Here is a 23,310-nt window from a genome sequence, read left to right on the forward strand (position 1 = left end):
CTTCAAGAAGTGTCTCATTTGCAAAGAATCTGTCCTAGTGACTGACTGACATTCACAGTGCGTCTGCTGCTTGAGAGAGAACCATATCCCACAGAAGTGTGTGGTTTTGGCCAACAACTGAAACCCAGATCCAGAAGGAATAGAGAACTGAGACTCAAGCTTCTCCTAATGGAAGTGGCCCTCCAACCACCCTTTAAGCTGCACCGAGGCTCCGAATGGCAAGAATCCTCACCACAACTCTATATCTAAGGGAGATGAGCTTAAAAAGTCAACCATGAACCACTGTCACAAGACCTCTATGAAAAGGCCTGTGAATCCTCACAGCAAGCCCTGACCGAGCCGAAAAGTATCTCTGGCCCCCTCAGTATCATCGGTACTAACATCATTGAAGCCATCTAAATCTGGTACCAAGAGCTCACACAGTACTACCCTGACAGAACACGTTTGGCTACCTAAGGACCCGACGGGCACTAGCAAAGAATCCCTGGTACTGCCTCAGTGCAAGAAAACTAGAGAATCCATCATAGGGAAGGCTCCTTCAGTGCAGACAACAACGTTGATACCGTTGTCTGCATGCCATGCACCAGTGAACCTTGCGATCAGGACGGCATCACCAACTCCTTCAGTGCATATGTCTCAGTTCTGCCAAATGCTACTGGTTACACTGACTGTAGCACTGTCGGACTTCTGGCATGTGACAGACCTTTTGTCTGACAAACTGGATTCACCTCTGGTTGTTACCAGGGCCCTGCTGCTGAGTCCATCCAAAGCTCCAGACTTGCTAGTGACGACATGCCATGCACCCCCATTTTTGAGTGCTGAGTCAGGCAATGAACAAGAGGACATAATCTCCCACAATGCCTCTCATCTACCCTACAGTACTCATTTTCAGCATGGACCTTAGCTGTACTGCCCATCTGACCCCCAGCCTCCTTGGTATGGGCTGCCGTGGTAGCATTCTCTCTGGGGCCGTTCTAGGGTTGCCAAGCCTTCTTATTTTGCCAGGAGTCTCCTGGAATCAGGCCCCATCTCCCGGAGGCTACTGAAACCAAACCGGGGGATTTTAGGTACTAAAAGTCCAGCAATGCAGCGGGGCTAAAGCAGGCTTCCTGCCTGTCCTGGCCCTGTGCCACTCCCGGAAGTGGCCAGCTTGTCCCTGCGGCCTCTGGAGAGGCCAGGGGGCTTTGCATGCTGTTCCCACTCTGAGCACTGACTCTGCAGCTCCCATTGGCTGGGAACTGCGACTGGTGGGAGCTGCGGGGGTGGCACTTGCAGGAGCAGTGTGGGACCAGGGCAGGCAGGGAGCTTCCCTTGGCCCTGTTGTGCTGCAGCCTGAAGTAAGCACCTCCCAGCCAGAGCCTGCACCCTGCACTCCCTTCTGCACCTGTACCCGAGCCCAGAGCCCACACACTTCGCCCCCACCAACGCGCCAAGCCCCTCAGCCCCAGCATGGTGAAAGTGAGATGAGAGTGGGGGAGAGCAAGCCACAGAGGGAGGGGGAATGGAGTGAGTGGGGTGGGGCCTTGGGTAAGGGGCAGGGAAGAGGGAGTGGCAAGGGTGTTTGGGTTTGTGTAATTAGACAATTGGTAACCCTAGGCCCTTCTCACCCTCTCAGTGGCCTTACTGTGACCCTTGGCAGGCATATAGACACTGGGCCTCCCATGGCTCTAGGTTGGCCTATCAGGAACCCATTAGACCCCTCCTTCAGCTGCTGTGTTGAGGATGTCTGAGCCCCCTGAACAGTTAAGAGAGGAACAAGAGCCTGAAGTCAAGGAGGAGATTACCAAGCAGACCAACTTCTCATCTTCATTGCCAGATGAGAGAGTGATACCCCCCCTCTGTCGTTGGCAGATGACTTCAAGCTTTTCTAGGAGCTAGCTCGGAGGGTGGCAGATGTGTTACAACTACCATTACAAGAGGTGACCAGGTCACACCATAAGCCTACTGGACATTCTGCACCCCTCTGCATTGTTCAGAGTAGCCCTTCCTAATAACAAGGCCGCCTTGGAACCTGCAAAACTCATATGGCAGACCCCAGCACTGGTCCTGCCAACATGTAAGCAGGACAATATAAATTATTACCTGCCAGTGAAAGATAGACTTTCCCTTCTCTCAGCTGCGTGCCCCTTCCCTCCCAATTTGATCATTGTGGATATGGTGAATTCAAGAAGCTGTCAGCATCACCTGAAATCCACCTTCTGTTACTGAGACTGGAAGCACCTTAATCTTTTTGGCAGAAGAATATTTTCAAGGTGGTCACTTTGGCGATGATTATTCCAATGTTAGAAAAAGGAGATTGGTTCACAGCCTCGACCTCCAAGATGCTTATTTCCACATTTCGATCATACCATGTCAGAGAAGATATTTCAGATTCACCCTAGGCCAGGACCACTACCAGTACAGGATACTCCCTTTTGGCATCTCATTGGCCCCCCAAGTATTCTCCAAGGTCCTCTCTGTGATGGCAGCCCACCTGCACTCCCAGGGCACTATGCTCTACCTTACCTGAATGATTGTCTCCTCAGGGGGCATTCCTTCGAAGCCCAGCAAGTTATCCATACCACTCTGGATCTATTCAAGAATCTGGGCCTACAAATCCATGCACAAAAATCAACATTAATGCCGATACAGAGACTAGAATTCATAGGAGCTGATCTCTGCTCTGAGCGAGAGTGCTCTTCCCACAACACAGATTCCTCTGTTTCGCCACACTTATAAAGACAGTGCCATCCAGCCCTCAGGTATCGGCCAGACATTGCCTTCAGCTTCTGGGGCACATCAGTGATAGCTCATGCCAGCCTTTGCATGAAATGTCTCCAAGCATAGTTCATTTCAGTTTGTAGATTGAACAAAGACAACATAGACAGACAAACTCCTGTTGATGCTCACCAAAATCAAACCACTCCTGCACAGTGCTGCCTCGGCTCCACCCCAAGCCCCAGTTTGCAGCTCCCATTGGCTAGAAACTGAGGGTGGTGCCTGCAGGCAGAGGAGGCACATAGAGCTAGGAGCTGAGGAAGGGGATTCCCTGTCGCCCTTCCAGGGAGGGCCCTCAGCCCCCGGTAAGCACGGCCCTGCACCCGAGCCCTGAGCCCCTCCCAACTCCTACTGCTGAGGGGCGGCGGGGCCCGACACTGCCCCAGCAGCAGCCAGTGCGACTGCTCCAGGGGCTGCCTGAGCTGCTCAGGCGGCTTCCAGGCCATCCAGGCTGCTGCAGAAGTCATGGAAATCCACGGAATCTGTGACAAACATAGAGCCATAGTCATGATGGACAATATAATGTGCAAGTATTCCATAAACCATCAAGGAGGTGCTAGGTTGCCCTCTCTTTGTATGGAAGCATTAAAACTCTGAAACTGGTGCATTTCCCACAATGTTACAATATCAGTGGCTTACCTACCAGGAGTACTCAACACAACAGTGGACAGTCTCAGCCACAAATTCCCACATGACCACGAGTGGGAGATAGACTCAGTGATACTCCATGACTGACTCCAACAATGGGGGGCACTAATAGTAGACTTCTTTGCTACTTACCAGAACAAGAAATGCGCATAGTACTGCTCCAGAGCGGGCATCAGCCAGCAATTCATGAGGGATGCTCTTCTTCTCTCATGGGAGAAGGGCCTTATTTATGCCTTTCCTCCATTTCCTCTATTGCTGAAAATCTTGTTGAAAATAAAAAGAGAAAAAGCAATCATACCGATTGCTTCCACCTGGCCAAGATAATCATGGTACCCTTAGCTGACACAGCTGGTGCTGTGTCCACCATTGACTCTTCCAACCACTTCTTACCCCCTTTCCCAGAATGAGATGTACTCTCCATCCCAACCTACAGATATTATGGCTCAAAGCCTGCTCTTTTATGGTTCCAGCATATAGAAACATCATGCTCTGAAGAGGTACAGGAAGTGATATTACACAGCAGGAAAGTGACTACCCCTCGTACTTACGTATAGATGTGGACTAGATTCTGGATCTGATGCCAGTCCAAAGAGTCACCCTGGATACAGTCACTCTACCCATAGTCCTAGACTATTTGCTGAATTTCAAGAAATCAGGATTGTCTTAGCTGGCTGAAAGTACACTTAGCAGCAATAGTGACCTTCCACCAGTAGGTAGAAGAGTACTCAGTTTTTTCTCACCGACTATATAAAGAGGTTTTTCAAGGCCGTATCAAACTTCTTTCCACAATCTAGGCTTCCTACCAGACAATGAGATCCCAATCTACTATTGAAAGGACTGATTAGACTGCCCTTTGAACCCATGGCCACTTGCACTTTAACTCACCTTCCCATGAAGATGGCATTCCTGACCGCCATTACCTTGGCAAGAAGGATAGGGAGAGAGCTGCCCTAATGGCGCATTCCCTCTTCACAGTATTCTTTCCTGACAGTCGCATTTAGACCACATCCGAAGTTCACCCCCAAAGTAACTTCCACATTTCACGTGAACCAACTCATTCATTTTCCAGCCTTTTATCTCAAACCTCACCAGGATAATAGAGAAGTCATCTTCCATATGCTCAGTGTAAGGAGAGCTTTGACCTTTTATTTGGATAGGATAAGGGTTTTTAGAAAATCTCCAAGACACTTCCTCTCCATCGTGGACAAGTCTAGAAGCCCAGTGATTTCAGCTCAAAGACTCTATAAATGGGTCTTGGACTGTATCCAACTCTATCAGATTCGTCATTTTGTACTCCCATTTATAATCTGCACACATTCTGCGAGATCTGTCGCCTTCTCCAAGGGTATCCCTGTATCAAAAATCTGAAGAGCATCTACCTGGGCATCTGCACATACATTTTGCAGAACACTAACATCTTGGGGACTCTGCTGAAGATGCCACGGTACTGTCATCCATCACAGACTTGACTCCAAAGCCCCAGCCTTCAGTGGAGGATACTGCTTGGGAGTCACCTACAGTGGAGCATTCATAGGGACACTACTTGAAGAAGAGAAGAAGTTACTCACCCTGTGCAGTAACAGTGGTTCTTTGAGGTGTGTGTCCCTATGGGTGCTCCATGACTCACCTTCCTCCCCTCTCCTTTGGAGTTCTCACAATACACTCTGCAGTAGAGACAGAACTGAGGAGGGTTCGCCTGCACAGTGCTGGTTAGCCTCATGGCAGACCACAAGGGGGAGATAGTGCATGCGTGAGCTGAACGGACGCTGCTACCAAAATTCTCCAATCAGCAGCGCAGGGACACAGATACACCTACAGTGGAGCATCCATAGGGGGGCACATCTCGAAGAACCATCCTTACTGCACAAGATGAATAACTTCTTCAGATATATCTCCAGATGAGTGGCACTGCTATGGGCACCCGCATGGCTCCACAATATGCCAATATCTTTATGGCCAACCTGGAACAACGCTTCCTCAGCTCTCGTCCACTCACACCCCTTCTCTACCTACACTACATTGACATCTTTATCATCTGGACCCATGGGAAGGAGACTCTGGAAAAATTCCACCACGATTTCAACAGCTTCCACGCCACCATCAACCTCAGCCTGGACCAATCTACACGGGAGATCCACTTTCTTGACACCACGGTGCAAATAAGTGATGGTCAGATTAACACCATCCTATATCGAAAACCTACCGACCGCTATGCCTACCTTCATGCCTCCAGCTTCCATCCCGGACACATCACACGATCCATTGTCTACAGCAAAGCACTGAGGTACAACCGCATCTGCTCTAACCCCTCAGACAGAGACCAACACCTACAAAATCTCCACCAAGCATTCTCAAAACTACAATACCCACACGAGGAAATAAGGAAACAGATCAACAAAGCCAGACTTGTACCCAGAAGCCTCCTACTGCAAGACAAACCCAAGAAAGAAACCAACAGGACTCCACTGGCCATTACATACAGCCCCCAGCTAAAACCCCTCCAACGCATCATCAAGGATCTACAACCCATCCTGGACAATGATCCCACACTTTTCACAGGCCTTGGGTGGCAGGCCAGTCCTTGCCCACAGACAACCTGCCAACCTGAAACACATTCTCACCAGTAACTGCACACCGCACCATAATAACTCTAGCTCAGGAACCAATCCATGCAACAAATCTCGATGCCAACTCTGCCCACATATCTACACCAGTGACACCATCACAGAACCTAACCAGATCAGCCACACCATCACTGGTTCATTCACCTGCACATCCACCAATGTAATATATGCCATCATATGCCAGCAATGCCCCTCTGCTATGTACATCGGCCAAACTGGACAGTCTCTACGGAAAAGGATAAATGGACACAAATCAGACATTAGGAATGGCAATATACAAAAACCTGTAGGAGAACACTTCAACCTCCCTGGGCACACTATAGCAGACCTTAAGGTGGCCATCCTGCAGCAAAAAAACTTCAGGACCAGACTTCAAAGAGAAACTGCTGAGCTTCAGTTCATCTGCAAATTTGACACCATCAGCTCAGGATTGAACAAAGACTGTGAATGGCTTGCCAACTACAGAACCAGTTTCTCCTCTCTTGGTTTTCACACCTCAACTACTAGAACAGGGCCTCATCCTCCCTGATTGAACTGACCTCGTTATCTCTAGCTTGCTTGCTAGCATATATATACCTGCCCCTGGAAATTTCCACTACATGCATCTGACGAAGTGGGTATTCACCCACGAAAGCTCATGCTCCAAAACGTGTTAGTCTATAAGGTGCCACAGGATTCTTTGCTGCTTTTACAGATCCAGACTAACACGGCTACCCCTCTGATACTTCTTCAGATTGGAATTTGTAATCTCCATGGACCACTTTTCTGTATGTAAGATAAGAATAGGTGAAATAGTGCTTCGTTATGCGTAGATGCAGTCCTCCACATCCTGACACATTGTAAATGCAGCCCTAAATTGGGCAAAATTTTGGCTACCCTACTGTGCAAATTACATCTCCTGTGTTTGAATCTATACTGAGCATTGAAGGCAAAATGTAAACTAAGTTAAGCCTATAAATGTGTTAAACGTCCCATACACTGGTCTGTAGAGGGTAGAGATACGTTTTTTCCCTGTGGGGCATCAGGTGCTCCATGATCTGTTACACCTGGAAAAAGAACGAGGATTACTTGTGGCACCTTAGAGACTAACAAATTTATTTGAGCGTAAGCTTTCGTGGGCTAAGCGAGGTCTGGCCTGTCTCCCAAGATCTCTGAGAGTGAGGTATCATGCTTCAGAATAGTCCTAGATCCTTGAAGATGCGCTGGAGAGGTTTTAGTTAGGGGCTGAAGGTGACAGTTAGTGGCTTTCTGTTTCTTTCTTTGTTGGGCCTGTCCTGTAGTAGGTGACTTCTGGGTACTCTTCTGGCTCTGTCAATCTGTTTCTTCACTTCAGCAGGTGGGTATTGTAGTTGTAAGAACGCTTGATAGAGATTTTGTAGATGTTTGTCATCAAGGATCTACAGCCTATCCTGAAGGATAATCCCTCACTCTCACAGATTTTGGGAGACAGGCTAGTCCTTGCTTACAGACAGCGCCCCAACCTGAAGCAAATACTCACCAGCAGCCACATACCACACATTAAAAACACTAACCCAGGAACCTATCCTTGCAATAAAGCCCGTTGCCAACTCTGTCCGCATATATATTCAGGGGACACTATCATAGGACCTAATCACATCAGCCACACTATCAGAGGCTCATTCACCTGCACATCTACCAATGTGATATGTGCCAGCAATGTCCCTCTACCATGTACATTGGCCAAACCGGACAGTCTCTACATAAAAGAATAAATGGACACAAATCAGACATCAAGAATTATAACATTCAAAAACCAGTCGGAGAACACTTCAACCTCTCTGGTCACTGAAATACAGACCTAAAAGTCTCAATTATTCAACAAACAAACTTCAAAAACAGACTCCAATGAGAAACTGCAGAAGTAGAATCAATTTGCAAATTGGACACCATTAATTTAGGCTTGAATAAAGACTGGGAGTGGATGAGTCATTATACAAACTATAAACTATTTCCACAAGTTAATTCTCCCCTTACTGTTGCTCACATCTTGCCAACTGTTTGAAATGGGCCATCCTGATTATCACTACAAAAGTTTTTTTTCTCCTGATAATAGCCCACCTTAATCAGTTAGTCTCATTAGAGTTGATGTGGCAACACCCATTTTTCATGTTTTCTGTATATATCTATATCTATCTTCCTACTGTATTTTCAGCTGCATGCATCTGATGAAGTGGGCTTTAGCCCATGAAAGCTTATGCTCAAAATAAATTTCTTAGTCTCTAAGGTGCCACAAGTACTCCTCATTCTTTTTGCTGATACAAACTAACATGGCGGCCACTCTGAAACCTATTACACCTGACTTATTCCTCATCTTCTGAGCAAGGAGTTCTTGTCTTCCTCATCTTCTCCCCCTCCCCCCCAAATAACCAAAAATACAGGAATTTCCTCTAGCTTCACAATGTAGTTACTAGCGAGAGAAGCTGTTCAGATAAATGATTGCCTCACTTGAAGAAACAGAAGATTTCGCTATGCCTCTCTGTCTCCAGGCAAGAGCTTTTTCTGTTGGTTTTTATTTTTTCGTCTTGATGCCCCCAGTTGGCAGAGGGTTTTTGACAACAGGAGTCTGCCAGATATTACCTGTTTTGTCCTTGTTCACAGTGTAGCAGACCCAGCTAAGATCAAAGGGGCTTCTGCTTGCAGCCCAGCTGTACAGTAATGCACCACCTCTCCCACTCTGCAGTAGTATGGCAGGCAAACTTTTGGCTGCTTGGGATAGAAATTTTGGACAGCTTTGCAAAATTTCCAAGCCAGTAGCTCCTTGTTTACTCATGCCCTCCCTCAAGGTGAAACTTGGCAACAAGGGCTGACTCAAACAGCAGCAACTTAGCAGGCAAGCCTTTAGTTGCTTGGAGTAGAAATTAAGTAGCAGGAGCTGGTATTCTGAAAAAAACAATCTGGGATGAATTATGGTATCCAGGAGTTGTAACCTACTGTGCAGGATGCCCTATCGATTTCAGCCTGCCATAGTAACCAGGTGTGTTGCCCCAGACGTTCCAGAAAGGGTATGTCTACACAGTAAAGAAAAAACTGTGGCTGGCCTGTGCCAGCTGACTTGGGCTGTGGGGCTGTTCCATTGCAATGTGAAGTTCTGGGCTTGGGCTGGAGCCTGAGCTCTTGGACTCTCCCATCTCGCAAGGTTCCAGAGCTCAGCATCCAGCCAGAGCCCGGAAGTCTACACAGCGAAGAAACAGCCCCGCAGCCCAAGCCCTGCAAACCCAAGTCGGCTGGCACAGGCCAACCATGGTTGTTTTTTTGTTGTGTAGACATACCCAAAGAGACTTAGCTCGTCCTTGTTGGTATCTTGAAAACTCTCCGTTTAAAAGAAACGAACAACCCCCCCCCCATACTTGAATGGTTCCATTCCCCATACTTAGTACCAATTACCATTACATCAGAGAAGGCTCAGGGTTATGTGCACAGATATTTGTTCCCCAGACCTCTCCTTCAGAAGTGGGTTTATGCAGCATGGCCTGGCCTGCCATTTCTTCATATTTCAGTCACTCCTCACACTGGTTTTGTCTCATTGAGTCAGCAGAGCAGTCTGGCCTAGACTGCAGCCTGCTGGTGACAGTTAACCCTCTATTCCCCTGGCACCCTAAGGGAGATAAGGGGATGTATCTGCGTGGCCTAATCTAGTCCTCCATTTTACAATTGCTTTCTCTGTTTTTCATAATATGCAGCAAAGTGACCTAGCCCACACTGCTAATCTGTTAGTGCCAATAGATCTTTTGTTTTCTGTTTGGCCTCTCATTGGTCAATGTAGTCTAATCCAGACTGCCTTCTTACCACACTTGCTGATTGCTTTTCTTAACAATCGGCCTAGCCAATACTGTCAGCCTGCATGTGCCAGTAGACCACCAAAACAGTTGAACACTTCAGGTTGAGGTGCATCTCCTTCCACTTTCCTTTCATGCCAGATCAGCCTACCCTGCCATCTTATTGAATCTGACAGCAGCTTTCATCGACGTGCTATTGCTGAGTGTCTAGTTCTTATGCTGTGAACCTGAGAGCTTCAGTGGACAAATCAGAGGGCTGTGATTCTGCACTAAAATGTCTGCATCAAGGGAGGAGAGTGCATCATTTTGTTGCAAGATGTAAAACCAATTCAGCAAAGCTTTAAAGCACACACAGCATTACTTCATGAGATTCCAGCATGAATGCTCATGCCGAACTCTGGTCTTCATCACTACTATCATCCCCTACATTTTTTAAGATTTTTTTTTGCGGGGGCAGGGGGTAGTGTAAGGGGAGTATTCCTGTTTCTTCCAGAGGCAAATCATATACTGGGACACTAGCAATAGATGTAGCTATTTATCTTTTCTGTAGAAAGATGGAAAATCTTGATTCCCTCATACTGGGTTCAGGCTTTGCTGTAAGTCTCTTTTAAATTTTGTTCTACAATAAGTGAATAAGTAAAAGTACGTTGCCAGGAGATTGCTTAATCATTCATAATGTTTATTAGTGAGGCCATATAACTTCTTCTCAGTTTGTGCATTTGGTGGTGGAGTTGGAGATGCTATCCGTGCTCTGAGCAGCTCCACTTGATGGCTGTACATTGTAAAGCTAGAGGGTGAGGGGGTGTGTTTAAAAAAGAGGAGAGTCTCTGCTTGGAAGATGAGTAAAAGTAACTCAGTTATAATAAATGATGGAGCACCAGGTGCCCAATTCAGAGAAGAAAAATTACAGGAATGTAAATAAATTTTAATCTTAACTGTCTCTTTTTAAAGAAATTATCCTCCCCTGTTCTGTGAACTCTCCTTGTTGCTTCCTAGTTCACTGAAGATATCAATTGCAGTCTGACATCAGAAATACCAGAAGCCTCACTGCAGCCTATCCTGTTTGTCACAGAACAATGCACATTTATTTTAAGAAAGTTGCAAATGCAAATTATTAACAGAAAGTTAAAAATTGCAGTTTGAAAACAGACCTTCCTCTTACTTGCTGAGCCCTGATTTTATCCCCGTATGGTTCTGTGTATGCCTTTACTATATTTGATTTAATCATTAATTCTAATGTGCAGGTTAGTGACTGTTGCAGGATAGATCCGTAGTACTGAAGCCATGAATAGTGGTATTGTCAAGCAAATTAACCTTTTAAGGGATATTATTGAAGAATAAAGAATAATTTATATTTAAAAATTCATTACTAATGTTAAAATTGGAACAATTTGTAACATCTTGTTTACTTTTCAGCTATTGATGCTGTTTTCTTTTTTGCATTTCAACTATAATTCTTTGGTTGTACTGTAAATTGGTTTCTAGATAATCTTATTTTGACTCATGCACTAGCACATTGTAGCAATGTGCTAGTGCAAATATAGTCATTTCCATATGACTTTGGGAACCAAATCAAATTGTGGTGGGTGGGACATTTCCATTGACACAGTAAACATTTCTGGTAAATGTTTTACGAAACCATACATTTTAACCTAAATAATATTGTTTTTATTTAAAATATTTGTAATGTTTAATTATGTGGATTTTGTTAATTCAAGATCTTAATTTAACTAAGTGTGCGTGTGCGTTTGTGTTTAAATACATCATGCACTAATAAATCCTAGCAGTGATACAGGGGTAACTAAAGAAATGTTAAATTCCTTATTGTAGAGTAGTATCAGGTCATAATTAGAAGGAAACACCACGGAAAGCGGTTAGGAAAATCGTAATATTCGTTCCTAATATATTCTAAAATCTAATAGATTTGTTCCTAATAGATTCTTTCTTCCATGTATCAATAAGCTTGTATCAAGCAGACTTATTTTTCCATCTCTGGTTCTGAGTGCATGTTCGGGTAGATGGCTGACCAGTGCATTGAACGGGGAGACTTGAGAGGCTCTGAGAATTATCCCTGTGTGAAAACTCTTATGTAAGGGTTCCATTCTTGTATATAGGTCCCTTTGGCAAAGAGTAAAGGGAATGGAACAAAGTAAAAGCTTTTGTAGAACTTCATAACAAAAATAAATGATGGTTGAGATGCCATGGAAAATTTATATTGTTTCTGTAAATCATCTCTCATTAATATATTAAAATTACATCCCTATTCTTGAAAATGTTTGCAAATTTAGCTCAATTAATTTGTTTAGTTACACGATAATTTTCTGTAATGTTCATTTTTTATAGAAGATGTTTACACTTCCTGCTACTTGTGTATGCTACTGAATGCTGCTAGTGAATGTTGCCCCTGTATTTCATGTTCTAGTTTGAAGCTGCTTGGGTGCTGACAAACATTGCCTCTGGAAATTCCCATCAGACTCGGATTGTGATTCAAGCAGGAGCTGTCCCTATCTTCATAGAGCTTCTCAGCTCAGAGTTTGAAGATGTACAGGAGCAGGTAAAACTCAAGAGTGATACCTTTGAGTCTTCCTAGACAAGGGAGCAGGAACTAACCTAGCAAGAGAATCAGATGCTTCTGGAGGGAGGAATGAATTGGGAGGGGAGTTCTGTATAATTGCCTGTATCTGTGATAGATGTGTGGTAACTTGCTAGCATATGCAGTTGTAACAGCCCCTCTTACTTTTTCAAAATGGTATATTTGACAGTCATATACCTGTTGTCAATGGGTTAATATATGTCATCTCTAAAAAGGGATAACACGTTCCTACCGTCCAAGGAGGGTTATATTGCTTTGTTTGTATTTGAATCGGTACTTTAGAAATGTATGTTATTGATCATTGTATTTCTCCTGTAGGAATGAGTAACATTAACCAGTGTTTGCTGTGTATCTATTACATGTCTTAAGAGAAACGTTCTGAAAGGGAATACAAATTTAAGGAACTAGTAGTGCTCTTCGTAGGATGAGACTAAAATGGAATAATACAGCATTCAATCTTGATTCTGTACATGACAGTTAAGTATTCTGCAGACTCAATTAATATATTTAAAGTCTATAAAGGGCCATTATGAACATCTAGCTTGACTTCATGCATAACGTCAGCCAAAAATTTCACTCAATTATTTCTGCATCAAGCCTATAACTTGTGTTTGAGCTAGAGCATATATTTTAGGAAGACATCCAATCTTGATTTGAAGACTTCAGGTCATGGTGAATTCACCACATATCTTGATAGGTTGTGCCATTAGTTAATTACTCTATTTTAAAAATGTGCACCTTATCTCTAGACCGAATTTATCAAACTTCAGCTTCCAGACACTGGATGTTATTTCTTTGTCTTCTCAATTAAAGAGTCTTCTATCTTCCCATGTAGCTACTTAGAAACAGTGATCGAGTAACTTCTTAACACTCTCTTGGGTAAGCTATATAGATCAAACTTTCCTGATTCTTTCACTATAGTGTGTGTTTTCCCATCCTCAAATAATTTGTCCCTTTTCTGAACCTTTTCTAATTTTTTAAAATTTCTTTGTGATTTGAGATCACAAGATCTGGACATGATTGCAGTAATGGTCTCTCACCAATGCTGTATACAGAGGTGATACCACTTCCCTTCTTATACTAGATATTTCTTTGCTTATTATATCCAAGAATTGAATGAAACCTTTTATCTACAGTATCTCACTAGGAGCTCGTATTCAGCTGATTATCCACCATTACCCATTGTTCTTTTCAGAGTGACAGTTTACAAGGATACCGTTCTCCATTCTGTAAGTGTCACCTACTTTATGTTCCTGGATGTATGACACTGCATTTGGTTGTGTTATAATGCATGTTCAAATTAGTCCATTTTGTCAGGTAATACAGATCACTTTGTATAACTGACCTGTTCTTGTTATAAATGGCGTTGGTAGTACTTCTTATAATTAAGGTTGTCTAAAACTTTCCATTAGAAGACCCTCTTTCTAGTTGCTTACAGTTTGCCAAACTTAAGATGAGTCAAAAAAATTTCATGCTAGAAGGCTGTCTCCAGCTGAATTATTCTGAAAAGTTTCAGGTAAAACAAGGTAGCTGATTCAGAGAACAAGATTAGGGAAAATGTTATATTAAAAATCCTTTTAACCATTTAATTGAAAAACTCTTGTGCCTCCTGTTTTTTGAGAAGTGACTGGAAATTTGACAGGGAGTCTGCCCTAATGTCAGGCCTGTGCCTGCTGTTGTCCCTGTGAAAATCCACCCAAATTTGGCTAAGTTGTAAGCCTTTGAAAATTAGTTTGCACATACTCAGAGGTTTGTTAGAGGCTAATGGCATTATTTTCCAAAATTCCATCTTCACTAGCATGCGCCACGCCTGTAGAGCAGTTTAGCGTTCTACATCCCAGACCTGTAGGCTGAGCAGGACCTTCCCTGCAATTGTTACTTGTAGTATGGAACACAGGAACTCAGACTAGGGAGATTGTCTCCTATGCTTTTAGTGCCACCCCAGCTGGCACGAGATGAGTGGGAGTGATAGATGAGGATAGGAGGACCAGGCAGGATTTAGCGGCGTGTACAGCAAGCAGAGAATGTGACAGAAGTTGTTGGGGAAGTGGTGTTAGAGCAGAGAAGTATGGGGCAAAATAATTTATAGCCACTAGAGCAAACACCCATCCAGAGTTTGGAATTGAACCAGTTGAGTTTCTACATTTCTCTGAACATAAGAACATAAAAATGACTACACTGGGTCAGATCAATGGTCCATTTAGCCTAGTATCCTGCCTTTAAACAATGGCTATTACCAGATACTTCAAAGAGGATGAACAGAACAGAACAATTATGGAGTGATCCATCCCCTGTCATCCATTCTAAGCATCTGGCAGTCAGAGGCTTAGGAATACCCAGAGCATGGGGTTGCATCCCTGACCATCTTGGCTAGTAGGCATTGATGGACCTATCCTCCCTGAGCTTAGCTCATTCTTTTTTGAATACAGTTATAGTTTTGACCTTCACAACATCCCCAAGCAATGAGTTGCAAACATCGACTGTGTGTTATGTAAAGAAGTATTTCCTTCTGTTTGATTTAAACTTGCTGCTTATTAATTTCATTGGATGACCCCTGGTTCACGTGTTACATGAAGGGGTAAATAACACTTACCTATTCACTTTCTCCACTCCATTCCTAATTTTATAGACCTCTATCATATGCCCCTTAATAATCTCTTCTATAAATTGAACAGTCTCAATCTATTTAATCTCTCCTTATATGGAAGCTGTCCCATACGCTTAATCATTTTTGTTCCTCTTCTTTGTATTTTTCCCAATTCTAATATATCTTTTTTTGAGATGAGGTAATGAGAACTGCACGCAGTATTCAAGATGTGGGAGCACCATGGATTTATATAGTGTCATTATAATATTTTTTGTTTTATTATCTATCCCTTTCCTAACGGTTCTAACATTAAGGGTTTTTTTTTAATGCCACTGCACGTTGAATAGATGTTTTCAGAGAATTATCCACAATGACGGCAACATCTCTTTTGAGTGGTAACAACTAATTTAGATCCCATCACTTTGTATGTATAGTTGGGATTATGTTTTCCAATATGCATTATTTTGCATTTGCAACATTGAATTTCATTTACCGTTTTGTTGTTCAGTCACCCAATTCTGTGAAATCCCTTTGTAACTCTTCACAATCTGCTTTGAATTTAACTATCTTGAGAAATTTTACACCATTTGCAAACTTTGCCACCTCATTCTTTACCCCTTTTTCCAGATCATTTGAATATGTTGAACAGCACAGGTCCCAGTACAGATCCCTGGGGGACACCACTATTTACCTCTTTCCATTCTGAAACTGAATGACGGGATGGAGCTTATGTTATATTATGTTAGCAAGTATGTGAGACCCTTTCGTAAAGACTCTTATATCTGTCTCTTGTGGCTGGTGAGAACAGCCTACTTGTGTTACCACTTATTCTGTTAGCTCAGATGATGCAGATCTGTGCTGTGGGTCTAAAGTTCCTAACCCTGCTGATGACCTGTGCAGAAATCATTGTTCCAGCATAGTGGAACTTGTGGTGGTGGGGTTCAGTTTAGGAGGTTTTTTTTTTCCCTCCAGTAAACACCCCACACACTAAGGAAGCTGCCAACCAAAAACTGGACACCATATTCCAGTAACAGCTGCACTAGTACCAAATACAGAAGTAATATCTTTCTACTGAAGATTCACCTATTTATCCATCCAAGCATTGTATTTGCGTTTTTGGCTACAGCATCACTCTTCCAGTTCATTGACTGTTAAATAGTGTAGAATGAAGAGCCGATCTCTGAGACACCCCACTAAAAATCACAAGTGCTTCTAGATTTCCCAGTTACACTTTGAAACCTATCAGTTAGCTAGTTTTCAACCACACTGACTTTTTGTATTCTAGTTTTTTAATCAGAATGCTGCGTGGTACCAAGTCAGCGGCCTTACGAAAAACTGCTGCATGGACACCAGAGTGTATTTGATTTAAATCATGATTTAAATCACTAGTCAGAAAGACTTGATTTAATCATGGATTTCTATATAAAAGTGCATACTTGTTGGTTGTTATAACCTTAATACATATTCTTCAACTCAGAGGTAGATATAGGTTTCATTTTTAGAAGGTACACACTATACATTTTTAAAGTGATTTTATTTTGGAAACTTTTCAGATAAGTTTTACAGCTATATCAGAAAATGAATGATTGTTTGGTTATTTCATTTACCAAAGGCAATTGAAGCAGATATTTATGAAATCATTGGGAGGTGAACTATCTCCAATTCGTTAATCATTAATATTTGGAGGTTTTTCTTGCCATGCTGTGTTAGGAGAAGAACACCACCAGACAGACATTTAAATTGTTTTATTTAACTAAAACAACAACATTAAGTATTCTAGATTTTTTTCTTCAACAGCAAACATAGTATTTGAACAATGAGCATTTGAATGTTTTAATTTAGTTAAACATTCACGTTTTTTAAAATCAGATTTGTTTTTGTTAAAATTATTTTTAACAAAAAAACAATTGTCAGCCAGGTCAACATGAGAAACTTAAAACATCGGGTTCTCTAGCTAATTCACTTGTCTTCACCTTCATTTTCCTGATTGTTCATAATCTGGAAAAGAAAAACAAGCTTTCCTGCTCTTTCAGGTCCCAAATGATTTCTCAATTTGGAATGAAGAAAATTTTCTTTCTATACTGGCAAAAGAAGATACTACTGTTAAAAGTGAAATTATCACTTCATCAGTCTCTCTGAATCCAAATGCTTAAGTGACTTCCACCAGTTCACTGGTGTGACTTTCTTTAAAACATCATCAGCAAACCTATATTTCTTGAATGGTTCTTATTCCCCTACTGGGTCTCTTTTATGACCTGCTGCCATTATAAGCTTTCCCTTCTAGTGAGAGAATGCCATGGTAGATCTCAAATCAATAAAGGCTACACTCAGAAAGACCAAGACTTCTGGAATATGCTGCTGAAACAGTTTCACGTTTGTTTCTACTGCTTGTCCCTCCCTTCTCACATTTATCTCAAGACGACTACTTGTCCGGATCTGTTCCGCCTCCAACAATCTTCTATTCACTGAACTTTTTGAAACTTTGCACTTTTAGAGAGAGATAAGGGATTGACTCTGTGTACACAAATTTGCAGAGGGACAATAGGGTTGAGGTCTGTTATCTCTCACCTCTATCTATCTATCTATCTATCTATTTATTTATTTATTTATTTATTTAAATACATTTTTGCTATTAACAAGCATGTTCTCTCTGGAGAGACAAATCCACAGTTTGAGAACTGCAAAACTAAGCATTTCTGATGTTCTCTTCTAAACTCTCTACAGAAGCCCCTGGAATCCCATACGATAGGGTCTTTAATCCATGAACTATTGGAACTCATTTACAAAACTTTTCTTAAACATTACATGACTATATTCTCATACTATGGAATTAGAATTTGTAATCCCTATTCCACGATGAGATATCTTTGAGCTATAATGTGTCTTAATTAAAACTATCTTTAGATAAATGCTTTTTGAGGAAAAAAACCTATAAAAAATCTGATTTTTATCCACCCTAATGGACACTATGACCTTTATGAGTCAGACTGGTAATCTCACCAGAAAAGTTATCAGGTTAGTTCCATAAGCCCATGTTGATTGGCATTAATTCTTAGTAACAAACTATGTTACCGCAGAATGAATGTTGCTTGGTGGTATGTCATCTCTGTGCAGAACATTGAATCGAGCAAAACTCAAACTTCTGAAAACCAAGACATGCACAGTTAAGATTGCCTATGCAAACTTAGCACTGCCCTTTCAGCAATGCCACAATAAGCACTCTTAACATATATGCCTTTACTCTGCCAGCCCCATAGTTGCTGAAATGTATAAGTTCCTCACCTCCTTTTACAACCCATTTACTCTTACCTGCAGGGTTCTGTCTGTCACTATTAAAGGAGAAAAGGGGTGTGTGTGCGGGGGGGTGGGGGGGGGGAAGATTTATAACAGACAACTTGTAGCAAGCAACATGAGTTTTATCTATATATATAATATAAATATCTTGTATCTTGTCTTGTATCTCTTCAGATCCTAGCTCAAATGGGCCAAAGCCTCCCCTACCTACGCCCTCCTGAGGCGCACCAAATTTCAAAAGAATCTGACACAGCATGTCAGTCTTAGGACCTAGAGACAGCAGTTGTGATGGAACCTTACCTATAGTGGTGCTTCTGTGACACTGTAATAATAGCAGAGACATCTCAGCCCCAAAAAGCTCACAGTCTAAGTGAATTGGTGCATGTGTGCAGGGTTTGTGTATGAATTGGGATGTACTGGCAGCACTGGGGCTGCCGGGAATTTTGGATGCACTGGCAGAGATATGGGGTACAGAAAGGTGGGGATGCTGGATGATTAGGTTGTATTGGAAGAGCTGTGGAATTCAGGGGGCTGGGGTGCACTGGCAGAGCTAAGGGTGACAAGCATCCCTCACCTAAGACCCCAACCTCTCTCCCCTTCCCTACCACACCATCCCCATTTATCTCCGTCTCCATAAACATCCCTTATCTTGCTGCAGCCCCAAATCCACTTCCCCCAGTACCTCTCCCCTCCTAGGAAGCATTCACATGTCTTAATTATTTCCCCAAATACTTGGATTTCATCCCTGCGCAAAATAAAATTGACACACACATGACTCATAAATTGTGATAACCTCCAGCCACTTAGTCCAAAACTCCTTTTGCTTTAGGTGGGGGCGTGTCATTAACTTATTCTTAGTTATGTTAATTGAAAGGAGAGTTCACAGCCATCCGTCTCAATGAGATCAGTAATTCAGCCAGTCATTAATACCTATCAGTTTAACAGTACAAGGGAGCAGAAGGAAACCGGTTTTAGGTGGGAGGAGCTGTAATCCATGGTCAAACTCAGATTTAGATCACTTATGCTACCCCACACTCTTGTGAGGAACACCAAATTTCAGAACAATCTGCGTAACTGTTTGGATTTTAGAACAATTACAAGAGTCACCTTTAAAGCATATAAAATGACAGGAATGGAAACTCTCTAGCTGTTTTTTCTATATTAGCACATGTACACTGTGAAAATGGACATTTTCTTAAATACCATTCTCAATAGGTTTGAGGCCTTTTTGACCTGCATAACATTAATAGTTGAATCTCTACCTCTGCACAAAAAAACCCACATAGAAACTTTTGGAAAATGGCTGAGGCAGGGGGCGACATATATCTCCGCAACCCCAAACTCGAATGATCCCAAATTTGGGTTATTAACCCTACCCTTCACTTGCCTGAGACACACCAAAATTCAAAGGAAACTGACCAAGCGTGTCCATTAGAGAACTTAAAAAGGGCAACCTTTAAACAGAGATTATGGTGCATCCTTAACTATAGTGGCAGGACAACCTGTGTCATTACAGACAGGCCTGTTTTCCATTGCTAAATATTAGCACACTATTAGCATTCTTCTAGTCCTTTGGAATTTCCCCAGTATTCCAGAATTTAATGAAAATCAACATCCTTGGTCCAGAGAGCTCTTTGATAACTCTCTCAAAACTTTTCAACGTAAGTTTTCCGGACATGCTGATTTAAAAACGTCTAGCTTTAGTATCTGCTGTTTCACCTCCTTCTGAGTTACTGTGGGAATGGAAAGGATTTAATCATCATCTGATATGACTATGTTTTTTTTCCTAAATACAGAACAGAAGTGTCTATTGAACAATTTTGTCTTCTCTGTATTATTACTGACAATTCTATTGTTTCCCTCTAGTAATAGACCAGTACTATTGTTGGGATTCCTTTTGTTCCACGGTGAGGATAGTTAATCGTTGGAACAATATACATATTTAAGGGTTGTGGTGGATTCTTCATCGCTGGCAATTTTTTAATGACGATTGGCTGTTTTGCTAAAAAATATGCACTAGCGTAAACAGGAATTATTTTGCAGCAGTTCTATGGCCAGTGTTATGCAGAACGTCAGAAGAGATGATCACAATGGTTCCTACTGACCTTAGAATCTATTAATCTAGTGTACTTAAATGCCTTACTGTGCTTAACCCTGCTGGTCATATATTTCTCTCTGTGTCCTTTTGCTTCTATTACCAATTTTTATTATTGCTCTGATTTATATTCTTTGCTATCAACTTCCCCATTATTCTATTTTTTATTTTTATATATATCTTTTACAGAGAAAAGCTGCTTTTACTTCCTCTAAGTCAGATTTTCTTTTTTGTAACCACTGTGGCCTTCTTCAATTTTGGGATTGACTTTTGGGGCATCTAGTAAAACTATTCTTAAACAGTTTCCAATTATCATTCACTTTTTTTCTGTTTCAATTCTTTCTCCCAACTCATTTGGTTCAATTGTTTCCAGCTTTGTAAACTTGGCCCTTTTTTAAAACACTGAGTTTGTGTATTAATGTAATGGTTAGAACTTTATTCTGTTTGCACATAACAAATATGATAGTCATGGTCACTTGCACTACTACCACTCATTTTTAGTACTGTCATAACATTTCTTCCCAGATCTGGACCTTAGCATCCAAAGTATGGGTGTTAGCATGAATTCCCCTAAGCTTAATTACCAGCTTAGATCTGATAGCGCTGCCACCAATCAGGAATTTTTAGGGCCTGATACCCTCTGGTCCCCCCAAAACCTTCCCTGGGGGACCCCCAGGCTCAGATGCCTTGAGCCTTACAACAAAGGGAAATAACCCCCTCCCCTTGTTTCCTTGGTACTTCCTCCCAGGCTCCCCTCCCTGGACGACCCTAGGAGATTCCCTGCTTCCAGTCCTGGAAACACAAGTACCGAGAGATCTAATCTCTCCCCCTCACCCAGAGGGTATGCAAAGTCAGGCTTAGTAAATTTAACACAAAGAGATTTTCCCCTTGACGTCTTCCTCCCACCAATTCCCTGGTGAGCTGCAGACTCAATTCCCTGGAGTCCCCACTAAAGAAAAACTCCAACAGGTCTTAAAAAGAAAGCTTTATATAAAAAAGAGTGAAAAAGACATTAAAAATAGGCTCTGTATCAAGTTGACAATATACAGGGTCAATTGTTTAAAGGAAAAAAATGAATAAACAGCCTTATTCAAAAAGAATACAATTCAAAACACTCCAACAACTACACACATGTAAATACAAAAAAGAACAATATAAACCTATTGTCTTACTATCTTTGTACTTGCAAATTGGAAACAGAAGATTAGAAAGGCAGGAGATAGAAAAATCACTCTCAGAGCTGAGAAGGCACAGACACAAGACAAAGGACTCACACCCAAAACTTCCCTCCACCCAGATTTGAAAAAGTCTTGTTTCCTGATTGGTCCTCTGGTCAGGTGTTTCAGGTTACTGGTGTTAACCCTTTTATAGGTGAAAGAGACATTAACCCTTAGCTATCTGTTTATGACAAGTACTGCGATGAATTCCTTTTTATCTGTCAAGGTGGCATCTAATATAGAAATCCCCCTGCTGGATGCAACACTCCTTGACTTAGAAAACTGTTGTCTGTACTGTTTAGAAATTTCAACGACCCTTCAGTACTGGGAGCATAAGACTTCCAGCATATGCCATTTCAACTGAAGTCCCCCATTTTCCTACACATTATATAGCATCTTAAGGAGCTGGTTACCCTATTCTCTAGTGTGATTTGGTGGTCTGTAGGTGCCACCTACTGGTACACCATCTTGAACTTTATCTGTTAAAACATTGATTCATAAACACTGAAGACCATCATCTTTAGTTGTCAGTGATTTAGAAACAAGTAATGCCATTTTTGGCATAGAGTGCCACTCTCGTTTCCAATTTTGCCCACTTGATCCTTCCTAAATAATGTCCTAATGTGTGAATCCTCCTACCAGGTTTCAGTAATACCAACTAGATTAAATTTAATGTTCATAAGTGAACATTTCCAATTCTTCTAGTTTATTATCCTCCTAGCATTGGTGTATTGGCAATTAAAGAATTTCTTCTCTTCACATTGTTTGGTTTCTTGATTAATTTTGTTCTCAACATCTTTATTTTGTGCTAAACAAGTGCTCACATATTCCCACTTCACCCTCCCCTTTTGTTGTTAAGGTCCTGACACATCAACTTCTTCTGTTCTGGACAGAGCAAACATTCCTATCTCTATCTGCATTGCCCATCATATGGGAGATGAACACCAAGACTTGCATGGCAGAAATTGGAATAAGCAGAGTGGAACACCCAGAAGTGTCCTCATACATTGTTTGTCAATTTAATGGGCTGGTGATCTGGAAACAGCAGTAATGTGTCCTGTGACTTTTCCTTGTGTCAGGACCCAGGATGTGTGGTGGAGAATGACCTCTTGCAAAGTTGGGCAATCTCTCTGCTATATGCCATCCAGCATTTGTACGGTTTTGGGGAGCAGTGGAAAAGACAGGAACAAGACTCGTAGACTTTAGGGTCAGAAGGGACCAACATGATCATCTAGTCTGACCTCCTGCACAAAGCAGGCCACAGAACCCTACCCATCCACTTCTATAACAAACCTCTAACCTATGTCCAAGTTATTGAAGTCTTCAAATTGTGGTTTGAAGACCTCAAGCTGCAGAGAATCCACCAGCAAGTGACCCATGCCCCATGCTGCAGAGGAAGGCGAAAAACCTCCAGGGCCCCTACCAATCTGCCCCGGAGGAAAATTCCTTCCCGACCCCAAATATGGCTATCAGCTAAACCCTGAGCATGTGGGCAAGACTCACCAGCCAGCACTCAGGAAAGAATTCTCTGCAGTAACTCAGATCCCATCCCATCACAGACCACTGGGCATACTTATCTGCTGATAATCAAAGATCAGTTGCCAAAATTAAGCTATCCCATCATACCATCCCTTCCATAAACTCATCAAACTTCGTCTTAAAGCCAGATATGTCTTTTGCCCCCACTACTCCCCTTGG

General features: G+C 42.2%; 2 protein-coding genes across 11 annotated transcripts in view; one reads left to right on the plus strand and one right to left on the minus strand.

The window, feature by feature from the left end:
• KPNA1 (karyopherin subunit alpha 1) overlaps positions 1–23,310 on the plus strand; it is a 127,702-nt gene that overhangs the window by 32,515 nt on the left and 71,877 nt on the right. For all 10 annotated transcript variants that reach the window (XM_050921251.1, XM_050921262.1, XM_050921298.1 and 7 more), the window contains one exon: positions 12,249–12,380. In XM_050921251.1, the coding sequence (XP_050777208.1) occupies positions 12,249–12,380 (132 nt within the window). The remainder of the gene's footprint in view (positions 1–12,248; positions 12,381–23,310) is intronic.
• The window catches only part of FAM162A (family with sequence similarity 162 member A), a 115,885-nt gene continuing 109,525 nt past the window's right edge, over positions 16,951–23,310 (minus strand). Inside the window, exon 4 of the mRNA XM_050921469.1 lies at positions 16,951–17,082. Within this exon, the coding sequence (XP_050777426.1) occupies positions 16,966–17,082 (117 nt within the window). The 3' untranslated portion in view covers positions 16,951–16,965. The remainder of the gene's footprint in view (positions 17,083–23,310) is intronic.

Source organism: Gopherus flavomarginatus, chromosome 1 (assembly GCF_025201925.1).
Source record: "Gopherus flavomarginatus isolate rGopFla2 chromosome 1, rGopFla2.mat.asm, whole genome shotgun sequence".
NCBI classification, from domain to species: Eukaryota; Metazoa; Chordata; order Testudines; family Testudinidae; genus Gopherus; species Gopherus flavomarginatus.